General features: G+C 33.9%; 1 protein-coding gene and 1 non-coding gene across 22 annotated transcripts in view; one reads left to right on the top strand and one right to left on the bottom strand.

Moving 5' to 3' along the window:
- The window catches only part of Cdc42bpa (CDC42 binding protein kinase alpha), a 266,063-nt gene that overhangs the window by 22,031 nt on the left and 220,996 nt on the right, over positions 1 to 23,036 (bottom strand). For all 21 annotated transcript variants that reach the window (XM_063236777.1, XM_063236786.1, XM_063236787.1 and 18 more), the window contains 10 exons: positions 20,297 to 20,380; positions 14,169 to 14,274; positions 11,511 to 11,647; positions 10,716 to 10,855; positions 9,255 to 9,336; positions 8,382 to 8,598; positions 7,527 to 7,589; positions 6,092 to 6,685; positions 4,021 to 4,118; positions 1,204 to 1,288 (listed from right to left, as the gene is read on the bottom strand). In XM_063236777.1, the coding sequence (XP_063092847.1) occupies positions 1,204 to 1,288; positions 4,021 to 4,118; positions 6,092 to 6,685; positions 7,527 to 7,589; positions 8,382 to 8,598; positions 9,255 to 9,336; positions 10,716 to 10,855; positions 11,511 to 11,647; positions 14,169 to 14,274; positions 20,297 to 20,380 (1,606 nt within the window). The remainder of the gene's footprint in view (positions 1 to 1,203; positions 1,289 to 4,020; positions 4,119 to 6,091; positions 6,686 to 7,526; positions 7,590 to 8,381; positions 8,599 to 9,254; positions 9,337 to 10,715; positions 10,856 to 11,510; positions 11,648 to 14,168; positions 14,275 to 20,296; positions 20,381 to 23,036) is intronic.
- LOC111758182 (U6 spliceosomal RNA) lies at positions 734 to 840 on the top strand. Its single transcript, XR_002792406.2, has one exon. It is a non-coding gene; the product is annotated as a U6 spliceosomal RNA (small nuclear RNA).

Below are 23,036 nucleotides of genomic sequence, written 5' to 3'. Positions count from 1 at the left end.
CTGGCTAATATGTTTTCTTATGGCAATATTTTCACTTAATTTAATTCAATTCAAATATTATTTTATATACAAAGTATACCATAAGTGCATCTTTATTAAAAATATTCACTACAAAAGATCAGAAATTTATGAACACCTCAGGCATAACTCTATTGCTATAAAATGAAAATGATTTTATTATATAGAAAAGAGCACAAAGTTCATTAAAGTTCTGCTCAGGGCCAGACTGATGGAAAACATTCAATCCTATGTGGTGACGCTCCCTTGCATTTGGTATAGGGTATCTAATCCCAGTGTGACAGCCTCACCCCACGCTTTGTCACTGCCCAAATGCCCTTCTCTTGCCTATGATGTTCAAGGTTTCCATTCCTTCCCTAATTCGGGGCATTCCTCTGATTTCACTTTTTCATCTGCTTCTTTCAGTGTTATCATCAGCATTCCAGAAGTACTAAACCCTCTGCTGGAGGTGGTATCCTCGGCTGGAGGTGGATTCCTGAAATACCAACTGGAACTCTGGATGAGTATCCACAATTTCATGCTGCTAAGTTTGGTTAGGTTCTATGGTATTAAAAGTATAGAAGACAAGTTCAGCTATACCTTTTCTACCTACCTAGATATTCCTGAGAAAAACAGCAATGTATGTCAGAATCAGTTATTCTGCTTACACAGCTATGTAAAATATAAACACATTTTCTTCAATACTTTATTTTAATATATTAAGAGTTTGACAGTCGTGCTCGCTTCGGCAGCACATATACTAAAATTGGAACGATACAGAGAAGATTAGCACGGCCCCTGCGCAAGGATGACACGCAAATTCGTGAAGCGTTCCATATTTTTTTGCAGTCTCCCTGTTTGAATGTCCACTTTGTATTCTTTGATACTGTGATTTGAACAACTATTTTCAAGATGATAATATGTAATCTATTAACAGGTGATTTCTTACTGTTATTTTTTTTTGGTAGTTCTGTATTACGTGTACCCTTACACCGCTTTGTTTTGATTTGTGTTTTTCTCTTTTTCCTCTTAAATTAAAAAAAAAAAAAAAAAAAAAAAAAAAGAGTTTGACAGTCGCCAAGATCACACTCTCCTGAGTAAGATATACCTGACTTTATGTCTGTACTTTGGCACTTATTATTCTGTGACCTTGGGAAATCAGGTGACAGATAACATTTCCATTGAATCTATCCAGTATTTTCTTACCTGCCATTTTATTTTTGAAATATATCAATCTAATTGTCTCCAACCCTAAAAGGTTTAATGATCCATCGCTGTTTAAAGGTCGAACCTAAAATCGGAAAAAATAAAATTAGTATTTCAATAGAACCTTTAAGACTTAAATGACAAACTCTGACCTATTTATAAAGCACAACTGTTAAGACCTTTCATTTATCTACTTCAGAGTCCTCTTGGGGAAAAAAAATCAATAAGAAATGATAATTCTGACTGAGAAGGTATAGTAGTATCTAATTTAAACCAATTTATAATGATATTTTGAAGAGAGTATCCTGAGCAAATAAATAAAATTATGTCACTAATACAGTCAAACCTTAAATTTGACTTTGTAACACCATTAGTACGCAAATAATTTTATTTGCAAGATATCAACACAGCTGCTTTATGAATTCTTATTACTAAATACTAAATGCCTGCATATGATGGAGAAGAAAGCCCAGATGACGTAGAAAGAAAGGTCTATTGTTAAATGATGATGTAGCAACTAGTTATATGGAACCAACAAAATTAAATGCCAGCTTTGACCCATATACCAGAAACGAAAAGGGAAAAATCAATTCTAAATGAGTTAATGACAGACATGTAACAAGCAAAATTTAAAAACATTTGGAGAAAATGATTATGAGATGATCTTGAGATAGAAGTTTCCTAAAGAAGAGAAAAAAGACAAAACTAAAGAAGAGAAATATGTGTAAGGTAAAATTAGTAACTTCTCTTCAGGAAAATACACCATAAACAGGAATACTATAGATAGATCACAAACAAGGTCCATTTCTAGCCCACGGGCCACATTATGTAACAAGCCACCAAAATTCAAGAAGAACAATAAAATAACTCCAAGAGAAAAAAAAATACACAAAATATATGACCAGGCATTTCATGGAACAGGAAATATAAGTGATGAATAAATATATAAAAGATTCCCAACCACATCAGGGACATGCAAATTAATAATTCAATGACTTTATCTCTATTTATGCAACTATGAATTCTGACAATGGCAAGTCTTAGGATATGGGTTAAAAACACTTATATGTTTTTGATGGCAATATCATCTGGTACTGTCACATTGGAAAATAAGGTAACAGTCTCTCAAAAGCTGAACAATTACATTCCTTGAGTCCCATCAATTCTACTCTATGCACAGGGCTTAAATAAACTGCATACCTACACCAAAAGACATACACAGCCTTGTTCACAACTGTAAAAAGCTAGGAAATAATTCAAATGTCTGCCAATCACAGAATAAGCAGTGACATATTCAACCAACAAACAGTGTAGTAAAAAAGCAATGAACATACAATATACACAGAGCAATGTATGTGCATCTTAGAAATACAGTGGGTGAAGGCAAAAAAAAAAAAAAAAAAAATCCCAAAACCAACCTCCCTCACAAAAACCGAAGCCAAACAAAAACAAACAAACACTGTAGACACCTCAAATTTATAAATCAGGAGGTGCTGTAGCTTCATCTAGGTATGCTTAAAACACAGGGTGAATGTTTACATTAAAAAATGATTACAATAAGATCTTTTATTCTTAATCCCCCTCAAAACTTCCTTCCCACACTTCAAACACACTCAGCCCATTGTTTTTGCCACTTCTGAAGCAGCTCTGAAAATCTTCTTTTGTGTCTTTACTGAGGACTCTGTGGTCACCTCAATGTCCTGAATTGACACAAAACATCTACCCATGAAGTCACACAGGGCCAGAGCTGGTGAACAAGACGGACGAGCACACGCCTAAATGTCTTCACAAGCCTCCCTTTCAGCTGGCTCTGGGCAGCTGCAGTCGCTGTTTTTTTGTTTTTTTTTTGTTTTTTTTTTTATCATATATTGAAAGACAGTCATGAAAGAGGACATCCAGACCTACTTCAGAAAGCAGCAAGAATGATGGGATGAGTGTTTTCAAAACGAGGGAGAGCATTCTGAGGGGGAATTAATGGCAATGTGTCTTCTACTATAATTAAACATTCACCATATATTTTGATTATGTCTCATATGTGGCAAAATATACAAGAGCATTTTCATTACATAAGTAGTTTTACATTGGGTCACATTTTGAAATATAATCTTGGCTACTTTCTTTCACCTAGTCTTCTAAAGTGTCTCTCAGAACTAATGATTCACATACTATGAGTACTATATACAGTCAAATGAAATTATTCTTCATTTTTGCAAAATAGCAATTCTATACTTGTATGATTTGCTTTACCTTATGGAAACAGAAAGATGTTAGCGGGAAATATGTTTTATTAGGAATATTTGAAATCTTTATTTTTAAATCATGACACCTAAACATAGTTTGGCTCTAAGTTTAATCACTAGTTCTAGTGGGTGAATTCTATCCTCACAAGATTGAACACCATATAATATTATGTGACAAACAGTTACAATTAATAATAATCAAAGCTCCTCCAGAGTTCCTTAATCCAAAAGCAGAAGATAACAGTATCAGTTTAGATTGTATGATCTACTCTAGTTGCTGATCATGATACTAATCATACCCAATTAACTGGGTATGACTGATTTTGCCATACTGGAGACTGAATGCATGGCCTTTGTACTGAGCTATATCCTGAGAACTATTTAACTACCTTCAGATAGAGTCTTGCCAATCTACTGGGTTCCAACTTGGGATCATCCTATATCAGAAACCACAGTGTGCTGGGATTACAGGCTTGTGCCATCATGCCCACCTCAATAAAGAGAAACTACATGTAATAAAAAGAATATGGTGTTGAGCTACTTATCATAAAACAGCTGTATTTTAAGTTGAAATTACCTTTTTGAGAGGAAGAGTTTGAATCCATTCCATGGAGTTCACATCAAAGATATCAACTGCATTTTCACTGTATACTGAGAGATAAGGTGCATTGTAACCTGGAAGAAAGAAAAGAAGTAACAGTTCACTGATTAGTTTGAAGTATTAAGCCCAAACATTTGAAAGGTCTGTCCTAAGTAACTGTATAATGGAAACTCTCCCCAACAACCCTATTGTTACCATGTAACAGCCACATTAAAGCATTTTTGAAACAAAAACAGCATAAATTATAAAGAACTGGCATACCATGTTCAGATTATATAGAACTAATAATACATAAGACTTCTGCCAACATTATCAGAATAAAGAGGTTTCATTACATTTTAAAGTATGTGACTCAAAGTAGTTTAACAATGAAACAAATTATGAAGTGGAGAAATCTTAAATGTTCTCGGGCTGGGGATTTAGCTCAGCGGTACAACACCTGCCTTGTAAGCATGCAGGCGTGCAATCATGAGTTCAATCCCCGGTACCAAAAAAAAAAAAAAAAAAAAAAAAAAGTTCTAGATCCAGTTAAAAATGTGTGACAAAGTGCCTGAACATAGTTACATGAATAGGGTAGATAATCAGTATCTACCGGTTAAAAGACTGAATATTAATAATGACACAAGCCAATAACTAAACTAAGGTTATGGATTATTTAGAAAAACATCAAATTGGATATTCTAACTCTTACTGTACATAGGAGCACCCTAATTACAAGAGTCAGTTACCAACAGCACTCATTCTACATATTGTGCCACAGGTAAGAGTATGCATTTAAGAAGTAAAATATTAAACATAGTTAAATCTGGGTGGGTTGAGATTAGGCATATTTTTTCATTCTTTTTTTTTTTTAATCGGTACCAGGGATTGAACTCACGACTGCCTGCTTGCAAGGCAGGCGCTTATGCCGCTGAGCTAAATCCCCAGCTCCTATTTTTTCATTCTTTAAATTTAGATTTCCTAAGTTTTCTGCAATCAGTATTTACTGTCCTCCTAAACTTTCTTCCCCTGCACTTTACACTTAATGGGACTCGACCCCATCGTTCCTCTTCCACCCTAAGATAGAAGTTTTATACCTTCTGCCCCAAATAATAATTCTGTATTACAAATTCCATCCTCTTTGGCCTTTTTGGGATCTTACTGTATTTTCTGTATTTCCCAGATAAGACAATGTTTTCCTGGTCATTATTTCCTATCAGCATTTAAGGATACTCATGTATCTTCCTTTACCAAAGAAAGCAATTTAGATTAGCTACTCCTTGAGCATCCTCATCTACATGGCAAATATGCATGGACTTCTCCATTCATAGAGCATCGTAGAAACCATGACAGTGCTTCACTGATGACTGCCATCCACTGGAAATTATATAGGACTCCCTTAAATTTTCTGAAAAAAAAAAACTCTACCTCTCCTATGGTATTTTATCTCTGCTGTCTGTTTGTTTTACCATGAATCTTTTTTACTGCATCCTATACTTTGTGAATGTAGTGTCTATTTTGCTCATTGAGACATCTCGTACAATGAAACTGCATGTATTCAATAACAAGTGAATTATTATTTAACAATAGAAGTATTCAAATATTTGTTAATGTCTTAGCATTTCTTCAGAATGAAATAAACAATTTTAATTTGTTTATCTAAATTAAAATATAAAACTGCTTATAGGTGCTACACTATACCTTTATATAACTAATTATACAATTCACTTATCCAGAAAAAGACCTGTGAATTACTAATACAGCATTGTATTTTAGGGTACAATGAAGAGATTTAGAGTTATTTCAATAAATAATATAGGATAAAAAGATCCATCTCAGTAAAATATACCACAAAAACATTTGTTTTAAGTGGACACATGTGAATGTTAATCTCATTGCCTACGCCTAGCTATATATGATTACTTTCCACAAACAAAAAAGCATTTAGAAAAACCCTTAACGATGATTTTTAAAAACCTGTTATTAACAATGACTACACTTAGATGAAGTAGATGGAAAAAGAAAGGAAGAAGACAGAATAAGGCAGTCATAAGAAAGAGAATCTTACAACAAGAGGAAGGATTTGCTGGCCACATCAATTCCTGTTGTCTAGATCTTCGGCCCTGGCAGTCAGTGTATATCCCAATGCTGTTAAAACACAGCAGATACTCTTTACTGGAGATCTCGACTGCGCAGATAGCATCCATTGGTTGATGTGCAATAAATGACAGTGTGTGGTCATTTGAATGGAGCATGCTGCACGGACTTCCTTCTCCATTCAATGGGTATCTTAGAAATCCTGACTGGAATCCCACACAGAGCTGTTCACTGAAGATTGCCATCCACTGGACATTATACGGGACTTGAATTTCCTTAAATTTTCTGTGACGGGTCTTGCTCTGGAAGAGTTCATAACAGAGGACCTGCCTTTTCATAGCCACACATAGGCATGTGAGAGCTCCATGGCGCACTTTTCCAGAAGTTATAGTTTGACACCCTTTAGTTTCTGCCAGCTTGTAAAAATCTGTCTCTCGCCCGTCGAAAGCTGACAGAGGAAAAAGTCGTACGTGACGATTTCGTCCTGAGATCACCGCAACAAGCTGATCATTTGGAATGAGTTCAATCTGATGAATCTTCTTATTGTCACCAACTCTAATAATTTCTACACAAAAAAATAAATCAAATGCAAAATAGTTTTATTAATTATGCTCCCATTATACTAAAAAAGATGTCAATTTATAAAAGAGAAGAATAAATCAGAAATCATAAAGAAAAAGGAAAATAATAACCCCATTATAGGATCAATTAGCTCAACTATCATAGGCATTAAATTTAGCATTGAGAACTCTGGTAGCCAGGACAGTTAAACCAAAGAGCTCTTGTACAAAAGCATTCCATATCTTGAAGAAAAATCTTTTTACTAGTGATATATTCTAAAAATCTTCACTTACTTTAAAAACAGTAACTGGTAACATATCTCTATGAAGACATTTCTATGGATAGCCAATTAATGAATGTTAAATAAATATGTAACTTGACACAGACAGAACTTATAACACTGTATTTATGAATACCAAATTAAGTTGGTTTCTGTTTGTTTCACCCAGCACTTGTTTATTAAGAAAAAACCTATTGTATGAAATTGTGGGAATAAAATTCAAACAATATTTTATGGCTGCTACCTACTAGAGAGAGGACTAACAAAGTATGGAAAAATCATGTTGCAGTTTTTTTCCATGTGCCATCTTTAGAAATGCAATCTGAATTCATCTAGCTTAACCACTAAACAAAATGATACAGACAATAATATGTACTTGAAGTTTTAGAATTGAGGAGGATTACAGCAACTTAATCTTTTGATTCAGAAATATTATCAAATTATGCTTGGATATCTCAATTACAGAATAAATAAAATCAAACTTTTCTCTTTTTAGAATTTAGACTCAAGAATTTTCTAACATACAATTTAAAAATATTCCAAAAAACAGTGAATTTCCTCTTACCATCTTTGGTGACATGCACAACAAATAATCCTTCTTCATTTCCCAAAGCTATCCTTTCATGATCTATGTAAGACACAAACATAAAACACTTTTATCAGGCAAAGAACCACATAAAGCTAACAGAATAAACCAGATAATAGAATTTGATGAAAAAAATGAAAACAAAAATAACATTATGAGATCCTTCAGATTAGTGTTAAATCCTCATGCCTTTTAAAATAGAATATTTAAAAATCTCTATCACTAGCTATGAAAACATGTAAACATTTATCTAATCAATGGTAAAAAGAAAAAAAAAAAAAAGAATGAAAAATCTAGTTTGTTAGTGGCCGAGGTCCAGTTCTATGTGTTATTTTGAGAAAGAAGAACTGTGAAAGGTATTTGAACCTGACTATGAAATTTCTCAGTAGTTAGTAAAAAAAAAAAAGAGGTGAGTGTGTAAGTAAGAATATGTCCAAAATGTAAATTTCCAATTACTGAGGCCATTTTAATTGCAGGTTACTCTGCCTTAAGTATTCCATGTATTTTAAACTTCTCAATAACCTTACCAAGGTAATTAGTGTCTATATTTTGTATATGAAACTTAATGCTCTAAGAAATTAACTTTTCTAATTCACACAAATAGAAAACAGAAGAGGCTAACCTTTAGCATTGTTGGTGTTTTAGAAGAAAACACATGCCTATTATAAAGTATAATTGTTAAAAAATAACCAGTACAGGTCTCTTTCATTTCGATAAACATTTACTGAACACAGTATGTTGGACATTGAGGATTCCTAGAAAAAAGCCAATTCTAGCTCACAAGGTAGATCAGTAAACAATTATGATAATAGAGTAAATATTATAAATTCATACCTATGATTGCAGCAGCCTGAGTTGTTTTAATAAGAGGCAGAGTGCTGTCATAAGCCTCTTTGGGAACATAGACTGAACGGTCTCTGAATTTGTTCTTCTTCAAAATCTTGTGCAATTCACTGAGCACTCCTACCCACTTACTCTTCTCATTCTCACTGTCTGCCAGCATCAGGATTGAACATTTGTTATTAGGTGCTGAGAGCTGTGAAGCTGTGACCTGAAAAAATTTAATCAATATTCATGACATGATGCTCTGATTTCATGGTATGCTGGCTTGCTCAGCATTCACCAATAGTATGAGCATTCATTAAATGACACCTTCAGCAGAATTCACCTGTTCCTAATCAGAAGAACTAGCTCTAACATCAGAATTCACAACAGCAGCAAGGTAGGAGATACCACTCAAGATGTTAGTATCACTTTTATTTTTCTTGCTATAAAAGTACCTCACAAAAAGGTATTACACATAGTCCTATAACCACAACTGACATTTACAATCACCAAACATCAGATAGGTCTAACCACTTTACAAGTGTTAAACATTTAACCTTATTTACAACTTCATGAGATGGAAACTATTGTTAAATCTTGATTTTGGATGTAAAAGTTTGAGGAAATTCACATTTATCTAATTTTCCATGCAATAGTATTTATTTAAAAATATTATCTAACAGGAAGCATTTTTAGAAGCCATTTTTTATGTTTTCTACAGGACTTTCCTTAACCAAACTTAGCATCAGAATAACACAGTGTATGTGATACAGAATATATTAAAAAATGTAAATTTGGTTTTACTAAGTTTATGAGTTATATGAAGATTTAAAACATACTCATTAAAGATAAACGAGTGATGAAATTATAGGGCACACTTACTCTAAATATACAAGGTATATCTTTTCGACTTGCATGAATAACATCAGAAGCCAAGACAGAACTCACAGAAAATTCTTCATCTCTGAAAGCAAAGTGAGCCATTTAAAGTTAATATACAGTGCTATGGATATGGTTTTGGTTATGCAACCAAATAACATACAAGAAGCAACCCTCAAAGCTACACAGAACACTGTATTAAATAAAAAGATTCCTTATTATAACTGATAATACTGAAAGTAATTTTGTTAAGAATAACTTAACAGTGGTACAATATGTAGCAGCCAGAAATAATTGCTGATTTATCCAAAGATCCAGGCCAGAGGGGATACATGATAACCTGGGATCTGGATCCTGTACTGCATCGTCAGAGCCCATAAGACTTATGTGTGTTTAACCCAGTTTATCTGACATTTTATTGTGCCCTCCAAATCTAAGATACATTTCCTCCATAGTAAACTTCTTGTGATTTCCTCAATTTTGTTATTGGTCATAAAGCTTGACACCTTAGTCTTTGACTTTTATTCTTTGAGACAAGGTCCTACTATGTTGCCCAGATGGCCTCAAGCTTCTGGGCTCAGGTGATCCCACCGCCTCAGCCTTCCAAGTAACTAGAACTACAGTTACATACTCTTGCACCTAGGCCTCCCTATCTTTCTATAGTCAGTCTTCTAGCAAGTTTTTTTAGAACCTGCTGATATTTCTTGCACTGGTCTCTTCATATTCCATATTTGGGGGAAATAATAAGTTTGAAATGTAGATGTGAAATGCCAGTGCAAGGCACAGCTAGAAATGTGGGTTCTGTGCAGTGGATGGAGACATGTGTCTGGGAGTCAGCAAGACAGAAGTTATAGCTGAAGCTATAGTAGAAGGCATGATTCCTCAGGGACACAACCTGGAATTACGAGAGGAGGTAAGAGAAGCTACTCCAAGAATCTGGAAAATAAGACCAGAAATGTCCAAGAGATGTCATATTTAAATGATCCTTGATTGGGGCTGGAGATTTAGCTCAGCGGCATAAGCGCCTGCCTTGCAAGCAGGCAGTCGTGAGTTCGATCCCCGGTACCAATAAAAATGAAAAAGACAAAAAAAACCCCACATGATCCTTGATTTATTATGTTTTCCAAGGGCTTGTCTGATCTGAGATTTTTATTCCTTCCTTCACATTGGATTCTACTCCATGCCTTTAAACTACAACCTTTAAACTGGTCTTCTGATCCCGAGGATCAGCTTCTATTCTTCGGCTCCTAGCTCCACACATTCAGCACACATTTCCATCTATTCTATAATTACAACTTACTTTATATACTTAATGATGCTACTATAGCAATGTGAGAAAATTAGAAAATTAACATGAAACATGTTGATCATTTAAGTAAAACCATGATAAACCAAAAGAAAAACCAGAGACTTTTTGATTCCTATGCTACAGTGATACAAACATCTTTAGCCTTGAAAGCTTACCTCATGTCGATAACTTGACTAATGACAACACTGGGCTGAGATGCTTTCCCTTCAGCAATATCATACAGAAAGAGTTTGAAGTCACAAACCACAGCCAGGGCCCTCTGCCATCCTTTCTTTACTCCAGCTGGCTTAGGAATCTTAGTTTCGTTTCAAACAGCCACAAACACAATTCAAATGAAAACATCAGTGACAGCCTTTTTAATTACTTACATAAACACAGAATAAAAACTTAAATATGCACAAATTTTAAATCTGTCACTTTGGTTGGTAAAATGGAGATGGGACATACATGTCATTAATAATGTAAGAGAAAAAATGAGAATATACCCTTCAAATAGTGCCTTTTACCAAGAGTTTCAAATGGTACCATTTTAACTTTTAGAAGTAATTTCATTAACACAGCACTCTTGACTTCTTTATAGTATAAAAGTCAAATTTGTAAATAAGATGAAATTCAGCTTGTATTGCAAATATTCTTATGAAGGCAACAAGATTACTTCTTGATAATTTCATAATTCATAAGTATACTCTACCTGTTTGGCAAGATAGGAGGTTAAAAACTCCTTTAGGAGATTTCAGTATCTGTTCGTTACAACAGGAATAATACAGAAAAGTTTGTGACATTTTAGAATTTATTTCTAAACAAAGGTTAAACTTTTGTTTTCAAATCATTACTCTAGATAAAAAAATTAGATAAATTATACTCAGGTAATTTTCTGTTAGGTACTATGAAAAGTGACTTTATTTAATAAATCTTAAAGCACTGATCTAAACCTGACTAATGATACTCACTCTGACATGACTTTCATATGCTGTTCCGATTCCTTTCTGTGGATCTATACCCAGGGGACCTTTTGTCTGCTCAGGAGGAACTGGACATGCGGTTGGAGCTTTGTTTACACAAGTTATATGGCATGAGAATCCACACACTTTAAGAGGGAAAGAACCCAAAACAATAATAAAAATCCATTTATGACCACAGCAAAGTTCACTGAACAGTAACTGCATGCAGGGCACTATGAAAGCTTACATTTCATTTTATTTTGAATGTGATTTCTGGAGTTCTTTCTAGCTCTTCATCCTACTATGGTATGGCATCTGTCTTGAAATTTTTCTTGCAATTGTCACTTAGGAACATTAAGCTAAGAATATCTCTGCTACATCTGGTGAGATTTACCAGTCTTTTGAAAATAAAAATTTTAAATGCTTAAAATGGTATGAAATAGGATTAAATTTTTTGGTGTTAACATTCTACATATTTAAACTACAGCTAGGATAACAATAATTAACTTTATTGAATATTTATTTTCCTATGACAACGTGAGAGTGCCAGTGTCACATGTCACTTGCTCACTGTCACTAAATTCAGAAATGGCAATGCTGCGATTCACAGCCAGGCAGTCTGGTTCAGAGTACTATTTAGCTATTAATAATATTGCAATGATCCCTTTATTTGATATTCACATGATGAATCTGAGATTTTAAAACAAGATAATATCTAAAAACAAACTCAGGTTTCAATGAATCTCAATTGGGTGAAAATTAAAGGTTAAAATAATTTGAACAAACTTTTGACAGCAGTTATAGTTTAAGATTACAATTGATACTCCTAAAATTAATCTTAGAGAATTCTGGAGAAAGAAGATGAAAGAAATAGAAGCAATATATCATTGTGAGAATACATACACATGGGCGAAATGGATTATGCATCACTGATAGATACTGTGAAAGTAACACACAAGATAGCCTGGTACTAACTGTCAAAACCTATACAAACCTCTCAATTCACTGAAAAGGAATGTGTAACAAGTTACAATCTGTTTTACTAATAAGGAAAAATAATCTCACCTCCCTAAAGGTCAGTGAAAGCAACAAAGTAAGTATCTATACTGGATCTAATCCAGGGATAAATAAAAGTGGCAGTAATCTTTAGAGGCTGAACTACATTATCATAACATTTACAAAAACCTGTCAGACAAAGACTGGGGATATTCTTATGTCTCCATGGCTTTATATGGTAGGGTTAAAGGATTTGAAGAAAAGATAGGCACAATTTTATGGCATAAGAGTCCAGAAGGCAAGAAAGCACATAAAGATCTCAAAAAGTCCTTATTACAAATAATTCTGATGAGTAAAAATTATCAAGGATTTAGAAAGTCTGGTATCTGCTCAGGATTTTTTCTGATAAACAATATATAAAATAACAGACAGGACCTGGCTATGGTCCAAAATGAGACAAAGTGAGAAATCTGTACAAGTCTCCCCCATAGCGTTAGTGACACCTTGCTGCTCCATGACTCAGGCTATTTCTTCTCAGACTACCTGGTTATTTTGTGCTTTTCTTGCTCTTTATCGTATTTCCCAAGGTCCTGTCCTTATTCTTTCAGTCTACACGTGCTTCCTGGGTAATGCCAGTCACATTCATGAATTAATACACTTGTAACTCTCAACTCATTACTCATTAGCCACAACTCCTCCTTTGAACCTATGCTATCTAGTAAGATTATTTAAGACAATGCAGTCTAAATCTTTCACTTCAGTTCTGAGAACTGATCAAATGTAGACTGCAGTGACTGAGTAAGCTGTTGATTTCCCCTTTTCTCAAAGTAGTAAATACAGGCTAACTGCAGGTGTGTTATGAAGAGAACAAACACATCTGATGGGCACAACTACAATTTTAAAGCCCTTTTAAAGGACTTTTTAAGGTCTTCTCAATACTAATAGCAGAAGAGCGAAGAAATACAAACTAGTATTAGAATTTGAATTAGCAACTATCTTCTTATCTTTTTATAAGATATGCCAGAAAATCATATACAAGGTAGTTTTATTGTGGCAAGTGTCATTTGATTAAAAAATATTTCTAAAGCAGTCATAAATAACAGATCCCATTAAATTTAAGTAATTTTTATTTTGGAGGCCTTAAGAAAGACAAAGTGGTATCCAACAAATCTACTCTGTTTTCTGTTTCAGTGGCCCCTAGTCTTCTCTTTCTCCACTCCACGAGGGTAGGATTTCCTTCCCACATTCACTACTTCAACCCCAGTGCCTAGCAGCACAGAGTAAGTACATAGCAAACACGCAACAGATACATAATGACCAGGAAAGGAGAAATCTCGGTTATTAACATTAGGATAACTATCTTTTGAGGCACAGTGGCAGACATTTAGTATTTCTGAAAAGGCATAGGATTGCTTACTTCAATGACAATTGATCCAAGGATCTTTCATTTTCCCTTCTATCATATAGCTTGCCAACATTCAATGGGATTTTTGCAAGGTGCTCAGTTTATTGTTTACAATCTTGTTAACCAGAGAAAAACAATTAAGTGAAACAAACAGGGAATGCCTTTTAAAGAGAGTAAAGTTACTTGGTTACAATTTAGGTAGTAAATGTTTGAACAAATAAAGTGGCACCTAAACAAATCACGCTTTATTTCCACTTTGTTCTTACCTTCACATGAACAGCCTTGTCTTATCAAACCCACCATCAGAGAGGTACACTGATGACATTTTGTGGGAGAAGTGAAAGATTTTACAAAAAACTGATGAGCCTTGCGCTGTAAAACAAGTTGATAAACATATGTACATTGATTATTTAAGGATTTCCTTAATGTTAGTTAGTCCTTATGCATATGCTATATCCCAGAATGTTTTCTAAATACAACAAATTCTTTCCAGTTTTTACATCTTAGTTTATGCTACTTAAGTGTTTTATTAGACAATGAGTTAGATTAAACTAAAATACTGTATAAAACAAATGATAATTTATTGTTTCGGTTTGGCTAATAAAATCTCGGTTTCAGGATTTCTATAAATTCTTCAAATTATTCTTTAGCATAGGAAAAATGGAAACAAAGCTTTTGTAAGTGGGGAGGAGAGAAAGAGTTAAAAGGGGAAATGAAAGGCAGAATCAAGTTGTATCATGTACAGGTACAAGTTCTCTATGAGGAATGTGATCATTATGTGTATCTATTTTTTTTTTTTAATTGGTACCGGGGATCGAACTCACGACCGCCTGCTTGCAAGGCAGGTACTTATGCCGCTGAGCTAAATCCCCAGCCCCCCATTATGTGTATCTAAAATGTACCAATAAAATCTGATTTTAAAACTTACTCTTTAGCAAACAGTTAAGTGAAATTTTGTAAACGCATACCTATATAAATAGTTTTGTAAGTTTATACTTTCGTAGGAAGAAGAAAGTAGGTAATATTCTTGTTTCCACTGTACATCATGAATTTCATTTTCTGGGAGCAAGAATAAGTAATAATGCTTCAAAAATCTGTTTTCTCCCATGGAAAAAGGCAGTATCACAGTTGAGCACATAAAAATATTCTCTTATTATTCCTGAGACAGATGGTAGGTTATAATTCCTTATTGAAAAGCCAGAAGCTAAAAGTTTTCAAGCCTTGGTTGATTTATATAGTGGTAAACCAGAGACTTTATCTCTTTGGAATACTCTTATCATCTCCAAATCACCTCTTAGCATGTTTTAATTATATACTAATAGCCCTTTCTCCACACTGCTATTGTGAACTCAGGATCAAGTTATATTTGAGTCTTTTGTGTCTTACTTTCATCATATAGGGTCCACAATAGCATCTTCTTCAAAGGGTAGTTAAATGAGTATGACAGGAGAAACTTTTTAAATGCCTGGCATATATAAGCATCTAGAAAACATTTACTTCTCTATGAAAACAAATTTGGTCAATTATTTCTTTTTTATACATGTGACTTGATTTAAAGCAATGAAAACTTTCTGTATTCTAATTAATGTTAATTCTCATTTAAAAAACTGTTATAGTTATTATTTCAGTTGAGATAAACATTATATTAAAAACCAGTGGGACGTGTCGGCCTTGTTAGTGATCCTTACACTCTGGGAGGCTACATCAGGAGGATCTCAAGCCTGAGCCCAGCCTGGGCAACTCAGTGACAAAGTGAGACTCTGTCTCAAAATGAAGCAAAGGGATGTAGCTCAGAGCAAAGGCTTTGGTTCAACCCTCAGTACTAAAAAAAAAAAAAAAATTTTTTTAAATAGAATGAGCTGATTACCATTATTAGTCAGGGAATATGGTGAAATGTTGGAACTTTAAGTGCTCATGACCTCTGGTCCAACCTCAAACCATTCTATTCTAGAAGTTTCTTAAGTCTTTGGTCAGTCTCAAAGCAGCACTGAGATTCTCTTCTATTCTAGGCAGAACATAGACTTGCTCATTTCACTTACAAATGACCAGTTGAAGAGATACAGTTGAAGCCCATACAAAATTATTACAAGGAAAAAAAGGAAAAAGGGTGAAATATCTTAGCAAGAAATGAGAATGCGCCAGAAACTACAAAACCAATGAAAATTATAGCCAACAGTGGATGCTGGGGGTGGGGTGCCCCTCAGTGGTAGACACTGGTTCAATCCTTAATACGGAAGGCAGCAGGGAAATCTATTACAGAAGGAAGGGAACAAGTAAGAGTTAGAAGAGAGTGCTGCCGAGATGGACTTGGGGCTAACAGATGGCTTTGTTTTTCTTGTTAGTATCAGACTTCTATTACTTAACTATGTGCATGTATTAATTTCAAAATTTAAAAACATAGACTTAAGAGAAAATAAAGGAATTTCTTTGTGGCTGCAAATGAAAATCAGATGTGAAATTACAAGCACTAGATGGCAATACTAGTACTAATTCCAAGAGTACTGATTCCATTGAATGAGACATACAGCAAATACTGGCACAGTGTCTGCACCTTTGGTTGGTGCCTGGGAACTCTAGCAGCAATTACCAAGGTAATAATAAGAGAGTCTGTGTTCTGCAAGGAATTGTGAGCCAGGGTCATTTTTCTAGCTCCATGGCTCTAGACTCCTTTTTCTGTTATTTTCATAAAATCATAAAAATTTTAAAATGACCTTAAGTTTTGGTAACTTTATCTCCTCTTATCGCCAACACTTCCTCTTGTGTTCCCTGCCCTGTTCAAATCTGAATCTACTCCTAAGCTGTTTTCCTGTGGACAGGGTTTTGATCTGGTAGGCACTTTGATCTGTTTGGAGAATTCTTCCGGGACTGCCGTTTCTTCTCTCAATCTTGTCTCCTCACACTCATCATGGAAGCCCCCTCACAGTATTTTGTTGCTGTTATCAAAACTTGCCAGCAGTACCTAATGGTAACTTGGTAATTTCATGGCTCCAAGGGTTATTGCAAGTCTCTGCTTTACCTCAGCTCTCCCTGACATAACTTTAAACACCATGTACGCCTTACAGATGCTGGTGATTTGTTTCTACACTTTGGAGTTCATGGGAAAATATTCTAATAACTTGCTGTTTTAATGATGGGGAGGCTTCAACGGATTCAACAACTATGCTGGGAAGGGTGCACCTGCAGCTCCTGTTACTCAGGAAGCGGATGTGGGAGGAACACTTGAGCTAAGGAATTTGAGGCCCACCTGAGCAGCAAGCCCTCATCTCAAAACTCAAAATAAGATTTTTCTACTAAGTTCCAAGAACCTCTATTAGGTTTTAAAGATGTGCTGGCCTTTACTCAAAAATGTTTTAAGATTGCTTTTTAAAAGATGGCATTTCTTCATATTTCTACTATATAACAGAATTTGTTAATGGAGACATCATAAATGTCTACTAAGAAAGCTTCATTATTGCTTAAATTTGCTTCCTTCCAACTTCTAGTGAACTTAAGACTGTCCTACAGTTGTAGTTTATTATCTTGTTTTAGAAAAGCTCTTGATGTATGTAGATATTAATCCTCTGCCCTTTGCATTGTATTTCTCTCCATTTGTCTGACAAGTTATACTACATTTTTTAAATCTCCATGTAATTTGCTTCTTTCTTTAGTAATCTCAGTTCTTATTTTACACAGCTTTAATCGTTAGGTCAATTTACACTCACGATCATTACATCTTTTTTATCTATTACTCCCTTTATACAATGTGTCCTTTTGTACATTGCATTTTATTTATTTTTTAGATAAGGTCTTACAGTGTAATTCAGGCTGGCCTTGAATTTTCAGTGATCCTTTGGCCTCAGATTTCCCAGTGCTGGGTTTAATGCATGTGCTACCATGTGTGGCTCGCAGTTTTAATGTTTTACACCTTCACTCCTTTTGGTGATCTAAGATATTGACTTCCCTTCATGTTTTACCTATCCATGAAACTTTGCTGTAAGTCATCAGCAATCAGCCCCTATATGATTCTTTGGAGTGTGTTTATTTTAGGAGAAACTGCTGTGCTGCAGAGATCATAGGTAGCTATCAAACAGCAGCATCAACTGCCTGGCACAGAACGGTACATGCAGAAGAACCGTCAGATGGCAGCAAGCTCTGCTGACATCTATCCACAGCTATCTAGATGCCCGTAAGAGCACTTCTAAAGTTAACCCTCCCAAAATCCATAATTTAGTAGATTGTGAGTATTAAAAGAGTTGCTCAAATCCACTATCATTTGAGACAATTTATTACACAGTAAGAGTACTAGGTCACTATGTTTTCCTTTATTCTCTTTTTACTTTCCTGTCTTCTTTCAATAAACATTTCCTTCTTTTGGTTTGAAAGTTACAGTACTTTTTATTTGCTAATCTATTTATTCCCTTCAATTTAAGATGTACACTTAATAATTTGAGTTATCAACATTTATTTAAACATATTTAATACTTATAGTGCTAGACAGTGCTCTAAATTCTTTACAAATACTAAGCTTGTCTAAAACTTAAAACTATCTGATAAAAGATACTGTCATTATCATCACTTTTTTTTTTGTTTTTTTCATTTTTATCGGTACCCTGGATCGAACTCACGACCGCCTGCTTGCAAGGCAGGTGCTTATGCCGCTGAGCTAAATCCCCAGCCCCCAATCATCACTTTTTTTTTAGTATTTATTTATTTATTTATTTTTTTTTCAGTACCAGGGGTTGAACTCACGACCACATGCTTGCAAGGCAGACACTTTTTTTTTTTTTATCGGTACCAGGTATCGAACTCACAACTGCCTGCTTGCAAGGCAGGCGCTTCTGCCGCTGAGCTAAATCCCCAGCCCCAATCATCACTTTTTGATGAAGAAATGCAAACAGAAAAAGATAAGTAGCATGGCCAAGCTCACAGAGCTAGTATGAGACTGTAATTTAGTATAGATGTTGACACTTACTTAGGTCATATATATCTTAACTTTCATTTTTTCTTGGCAGAAATTTACTGTGTTAATCACCAAGTTATACTGTCTCTGTTTTCTCTCCAGACATACTCACCTCACCAGACCCTTACACTCACTTCCTACTGTGTTTTATTTAGATTTGTTTTGAAAATATATTTATGATTCTTTGGCTGTTGTAGACCACAGTAAAGTCCTTTAAAATACCCATTCACCTTGTTTCCCAAACCCTTTACGATACCCTCATGCTATTCTCTTATCAATAAATTCAAGATTATTTTTATCTATTTATTTTTTGGTACCGGGAATTGAACTCATGACCCCGTGCGTGCCAGGCAGGCACTGTGCCACAGATGAGTTTTGTATACTAAATCTTCTAAATTTTGCATACCCAAAAATATTTTTAACTTGCTCTCATATTTCAATGATAGTATAGCTCGATTCATATTTTTAGATTCAAATTTTTCAATATTTGAACATGTTAAATTACTTTTTTGTATATAGCATAACAGTTGAGAAGCCATACAAACTTAACTTTTATTCTTTTTTGTTTTTTGTACCGGGGATCAAACTCACGACCTCAAGCTTGCCAGGCAAGTACTTATGCCACTGAGCTAAAGAACTTTTATTCTTTTACACAAACAATTTGCTCTTTTGAAAGTTTTTAGAAATTTTTCTTGACTTGTAATACTCTTAAATTTTATTAAAATGTATCGAGGTATAAGTTTTTCCTATCTATACTTATTAGAATCTAATGATGTCTTTCAGTAGACTTTTCATCTGTGATTTGGGGAAATTTTAAGTTATTATTTCTTTAATTAGTTCCATCTCCATTTTTTTTTCTTTTTCAAAGATACTATATTGATGTTGGCACTATTTACATCACATATATCTTAACTTTCATATTTTTATCTTATCTTACATATCACTAAATTGTTTTTCTATTGCATCTATTCTTTTAAAGCCATCTATCCAGATTTTTCTCTTTCGGCTAGTAATCTTCTTTCATGTCATGTATTTCCAGTGTATTTTGTCTTACAACTACTTTATCTTCCCTCACATTATTTTATCTCTTTAGCATATTTATTGTGCTTATTCTAGCATTTTGAATGGAATGAATTACTGTAGGAATGGCCTCAATTTAATGCCTTTCTCAGACAATAGCCAGAAGGAGGACCCAAAGGAAACATCACTCCTTACACTTTGACAGACTTCGAAACACTGAATTTAAGATAAAAAGAAAAAGAAACATACACTCTTCTTCCTTTATCAGCGACGCTTATTTCTACTCAAAGAGAATTTATTTTCTTTCCAAGGTCTTTTTTTTTTTTTTCTTAACTTTGAAGAAATCAGTATCACAATCACGGGTATTACACAAAGCAGAAGAAATCTATTTTCATGTTTTGAGGTGTCACACTGTGCTTGGAATAGATGGAATACCTTAGGTGGAAAGCCAGTTGAACCAGGGCCGCCCTTTTTCCTTAAGGTTGGCGTGTGAACTGGAAGTGGAGCACTGTCTGCAGTCTGAACCGGGAAGCAAAAAGGAGATAAACGCCATGAAAAACTCCATTTATTTCAAACATAATTAGAGAAACCAAAGTAAATAAAAACAGTGTCAATAAGGCAAAAAGTTCTATCTCAAATTAAAGCTCTCATGGTATTGATAACTTAATTTTCAGCCTGCAATATCTGCAAATGAAATACTTGCCCTATTAGTAAATTTTATTTCAATCCGTAAATTTAAAAATAAACAATTTGAAAAAGAAAATCCACAGGAAAACAAAGCTGTTATAGCTGATAGCCTACATTAAAATGAGGCTATTTTCATATTTATTTGAATTTGCCGTATTTATCTTTTTAAAAGTATCTGTTTTAATAAGAGTTATAACAAAAACATTTAGAAGATTATTTTTAAATATTTGACTCCATATTTAGAAGACATCTATAACAAATGTAACTCTGGTTCTAAATACACAGATAGAAATTAGTGTAAATTTTGTGAAAAAATTAATTTTCCAAACAAAGGAGTTAAATTATTTAACCTTATTGGAATTCTGAATTTGATACAAATTTAGCTACAAACCCTCTCTTTATTAGTAGGTTAAAGAGTTTTATTTTATGGGATAAGATATATCTTTGAATGAAAAGAATTGGTGATTTTACTGGACATTGTTTAATTAGTAAAACACAAAGACATGAAGAACTTACTTTTAGGATGTTAAGCAAATAATTATTAAAAAACACTCAGCTAATCCTTGCATAAAGGTACAGAATAATAAAAAATATTAGAAGATAACAGATGGTTCCTCTTTGCCTGTTCCTACATAGCCTCTAAAATAGACTACTTAACGTTTATTATAGTGTTAAGATGGCATTTAGTTGAGTTTCCCAGGTTTCTTTGAACTGTAATTTTAGTTCTAGTTTAAATTTTATTTACTTTTAAACAATTTGAAAAATTTTGAATCCACCTATAAACTTAACATTGAGAAGTAAGGAAATTCAATAAAAACACTGACAATCTACATAAATATTAATGAAAAACAATTAATGGGGAACAACACCATCATTAGTATTTTATAGAAAGTTCCAGAGAAATTATTAAAATTCAGAATCAAGCAAAGGTGCAGGCTATAAGACCAACAGAGTTTATAAAGACCAGCAAAGCATAATAAAAAAAGTATTTCAAAAGAATCTCACATATCACAGCAACAAAAAATTTAAGTTATCTAGGAACAAATCTAATACATAGTATGGAGTATACTCAAAGTAAGGGAATTTTATTAAAAGATGTAAAAGACAGCTAGCTACTATGCATACCATGTTTGTTCATAGATGGAAATATCATGAAGATGTTGATTATCCTCCAATAAATCTAAAATTTATGTAATTCCAATCAAAAGCCCCACATGGAACCTAGCAAACTAATCCTAAAAGTAATATGGAAAACTAAAGAGTCAGGAAGAAAAAGAGTAAGTTAGGCAGAGGGAGAGGGATCACCATGCCACATGTCAAGAATTATTTTAGGGTTACACTAACTAAGAAACTATATCAGTACAGAAATAATCCAAGGAACAGAGGAAGAGAACAGGGAATCCCACCAGAACCAGGCCTAAAAAGCATACAAATCAAAGGAGGGGAAAAAAAGGAGAGTCAGTACTTATGTGGCAAAAAGAGATTAGACTCTCATTTTCCATTATTCATAACAATAAATTTCAGTTTGAGTAAGGTCCTAAACATATATGAGCAAAAAGTTAAAACTTTTAGAAGAAAATCTTTATAATCTCTGCATAAGAAAGATTTGCTTTAAAAAGACATAAAAAAGCAGAAGTCATAAAGGAAATAATTGATAAAATTGACTACTTAAAAAAGAAAAGATTTACAAGACAAACAGATACCACAGATGAAGTTAAAAATTAAGCCATGGACTGGGAGAAAATATTTGCAATCCATATATGTGATAAAGAATTGGTATTCAAAATATATATAGAACACTTCACAAGACAACTGGAAAAAACCAAGAAAAATAATTCAATAGAATAATGGGCAAAAGATATGAACAAGCAAATCATCAACAGCCAAAGCAAAAAGATGCTAAACATTTCGCAATAGAAAAAGTACAACTTAACTTTTAAAAAAAATGCCACTCATCAAATTGGCAAAAGTTAATGTCTGACAGTACCAAGTGTACAGAAGAATATGGAGAAATGGGGAACTCTGACACTGCTGGTGGGAGTTAAAATAGATTCATCCACTGTGGAAAACAATTTGTCAACATCTAGTCAAAGTTGAAAATTCACATAGCATACAACCCAATAATCCCATTTGTATATGCTAAACAAATTGCACATTTTCCAAAGCAGACAGATACTAGGATGTTCACTTCAACAATGATTGTAGTAATAAAAATTGGAAGCAACCTAAATAGCCCACAATAGAGGAATAGATAAATGATTGTGGCATGTTCATTCAATAAAATATAATGCAGCAGGTATAATTAATGAACTAGATGGACATGTGTCTATATAAATAAATCTCAAAAGCACACTTAAAATGAAAAGAAGCTGCAGAAGAATACAGGTGACATTTGTATAAATTTTAAATACATGACAAACATTACCACATATTGATAATACAAATAAACATGTAAAGCCAAGGAAGGCAGAATTACACCAGCTATACT

The sequence above is a fragment of the Cavia porcellus genome, unplaced genomic scaffold (genome assembly GCF_034190915.1).
Source record: "Cavia porcellus strain 051 isolate PalLab524CR breed Dunkin Hartley unplaced genomic scaffold, mCavPor4.1 scaffold_26, whole genome shotgun sequence".
Taxonomy (NCBI): Eukaryota; Metazoa; Chordata; class Mammalia; order Rodentia; family Caviidae; genus Cavia; species Cavia porcellus.
The sequence above is the reverse complement of the archived record's forward strand: the minus strand, read 5'-3'. Positions and strand labels throughout refer to the sequence as shown.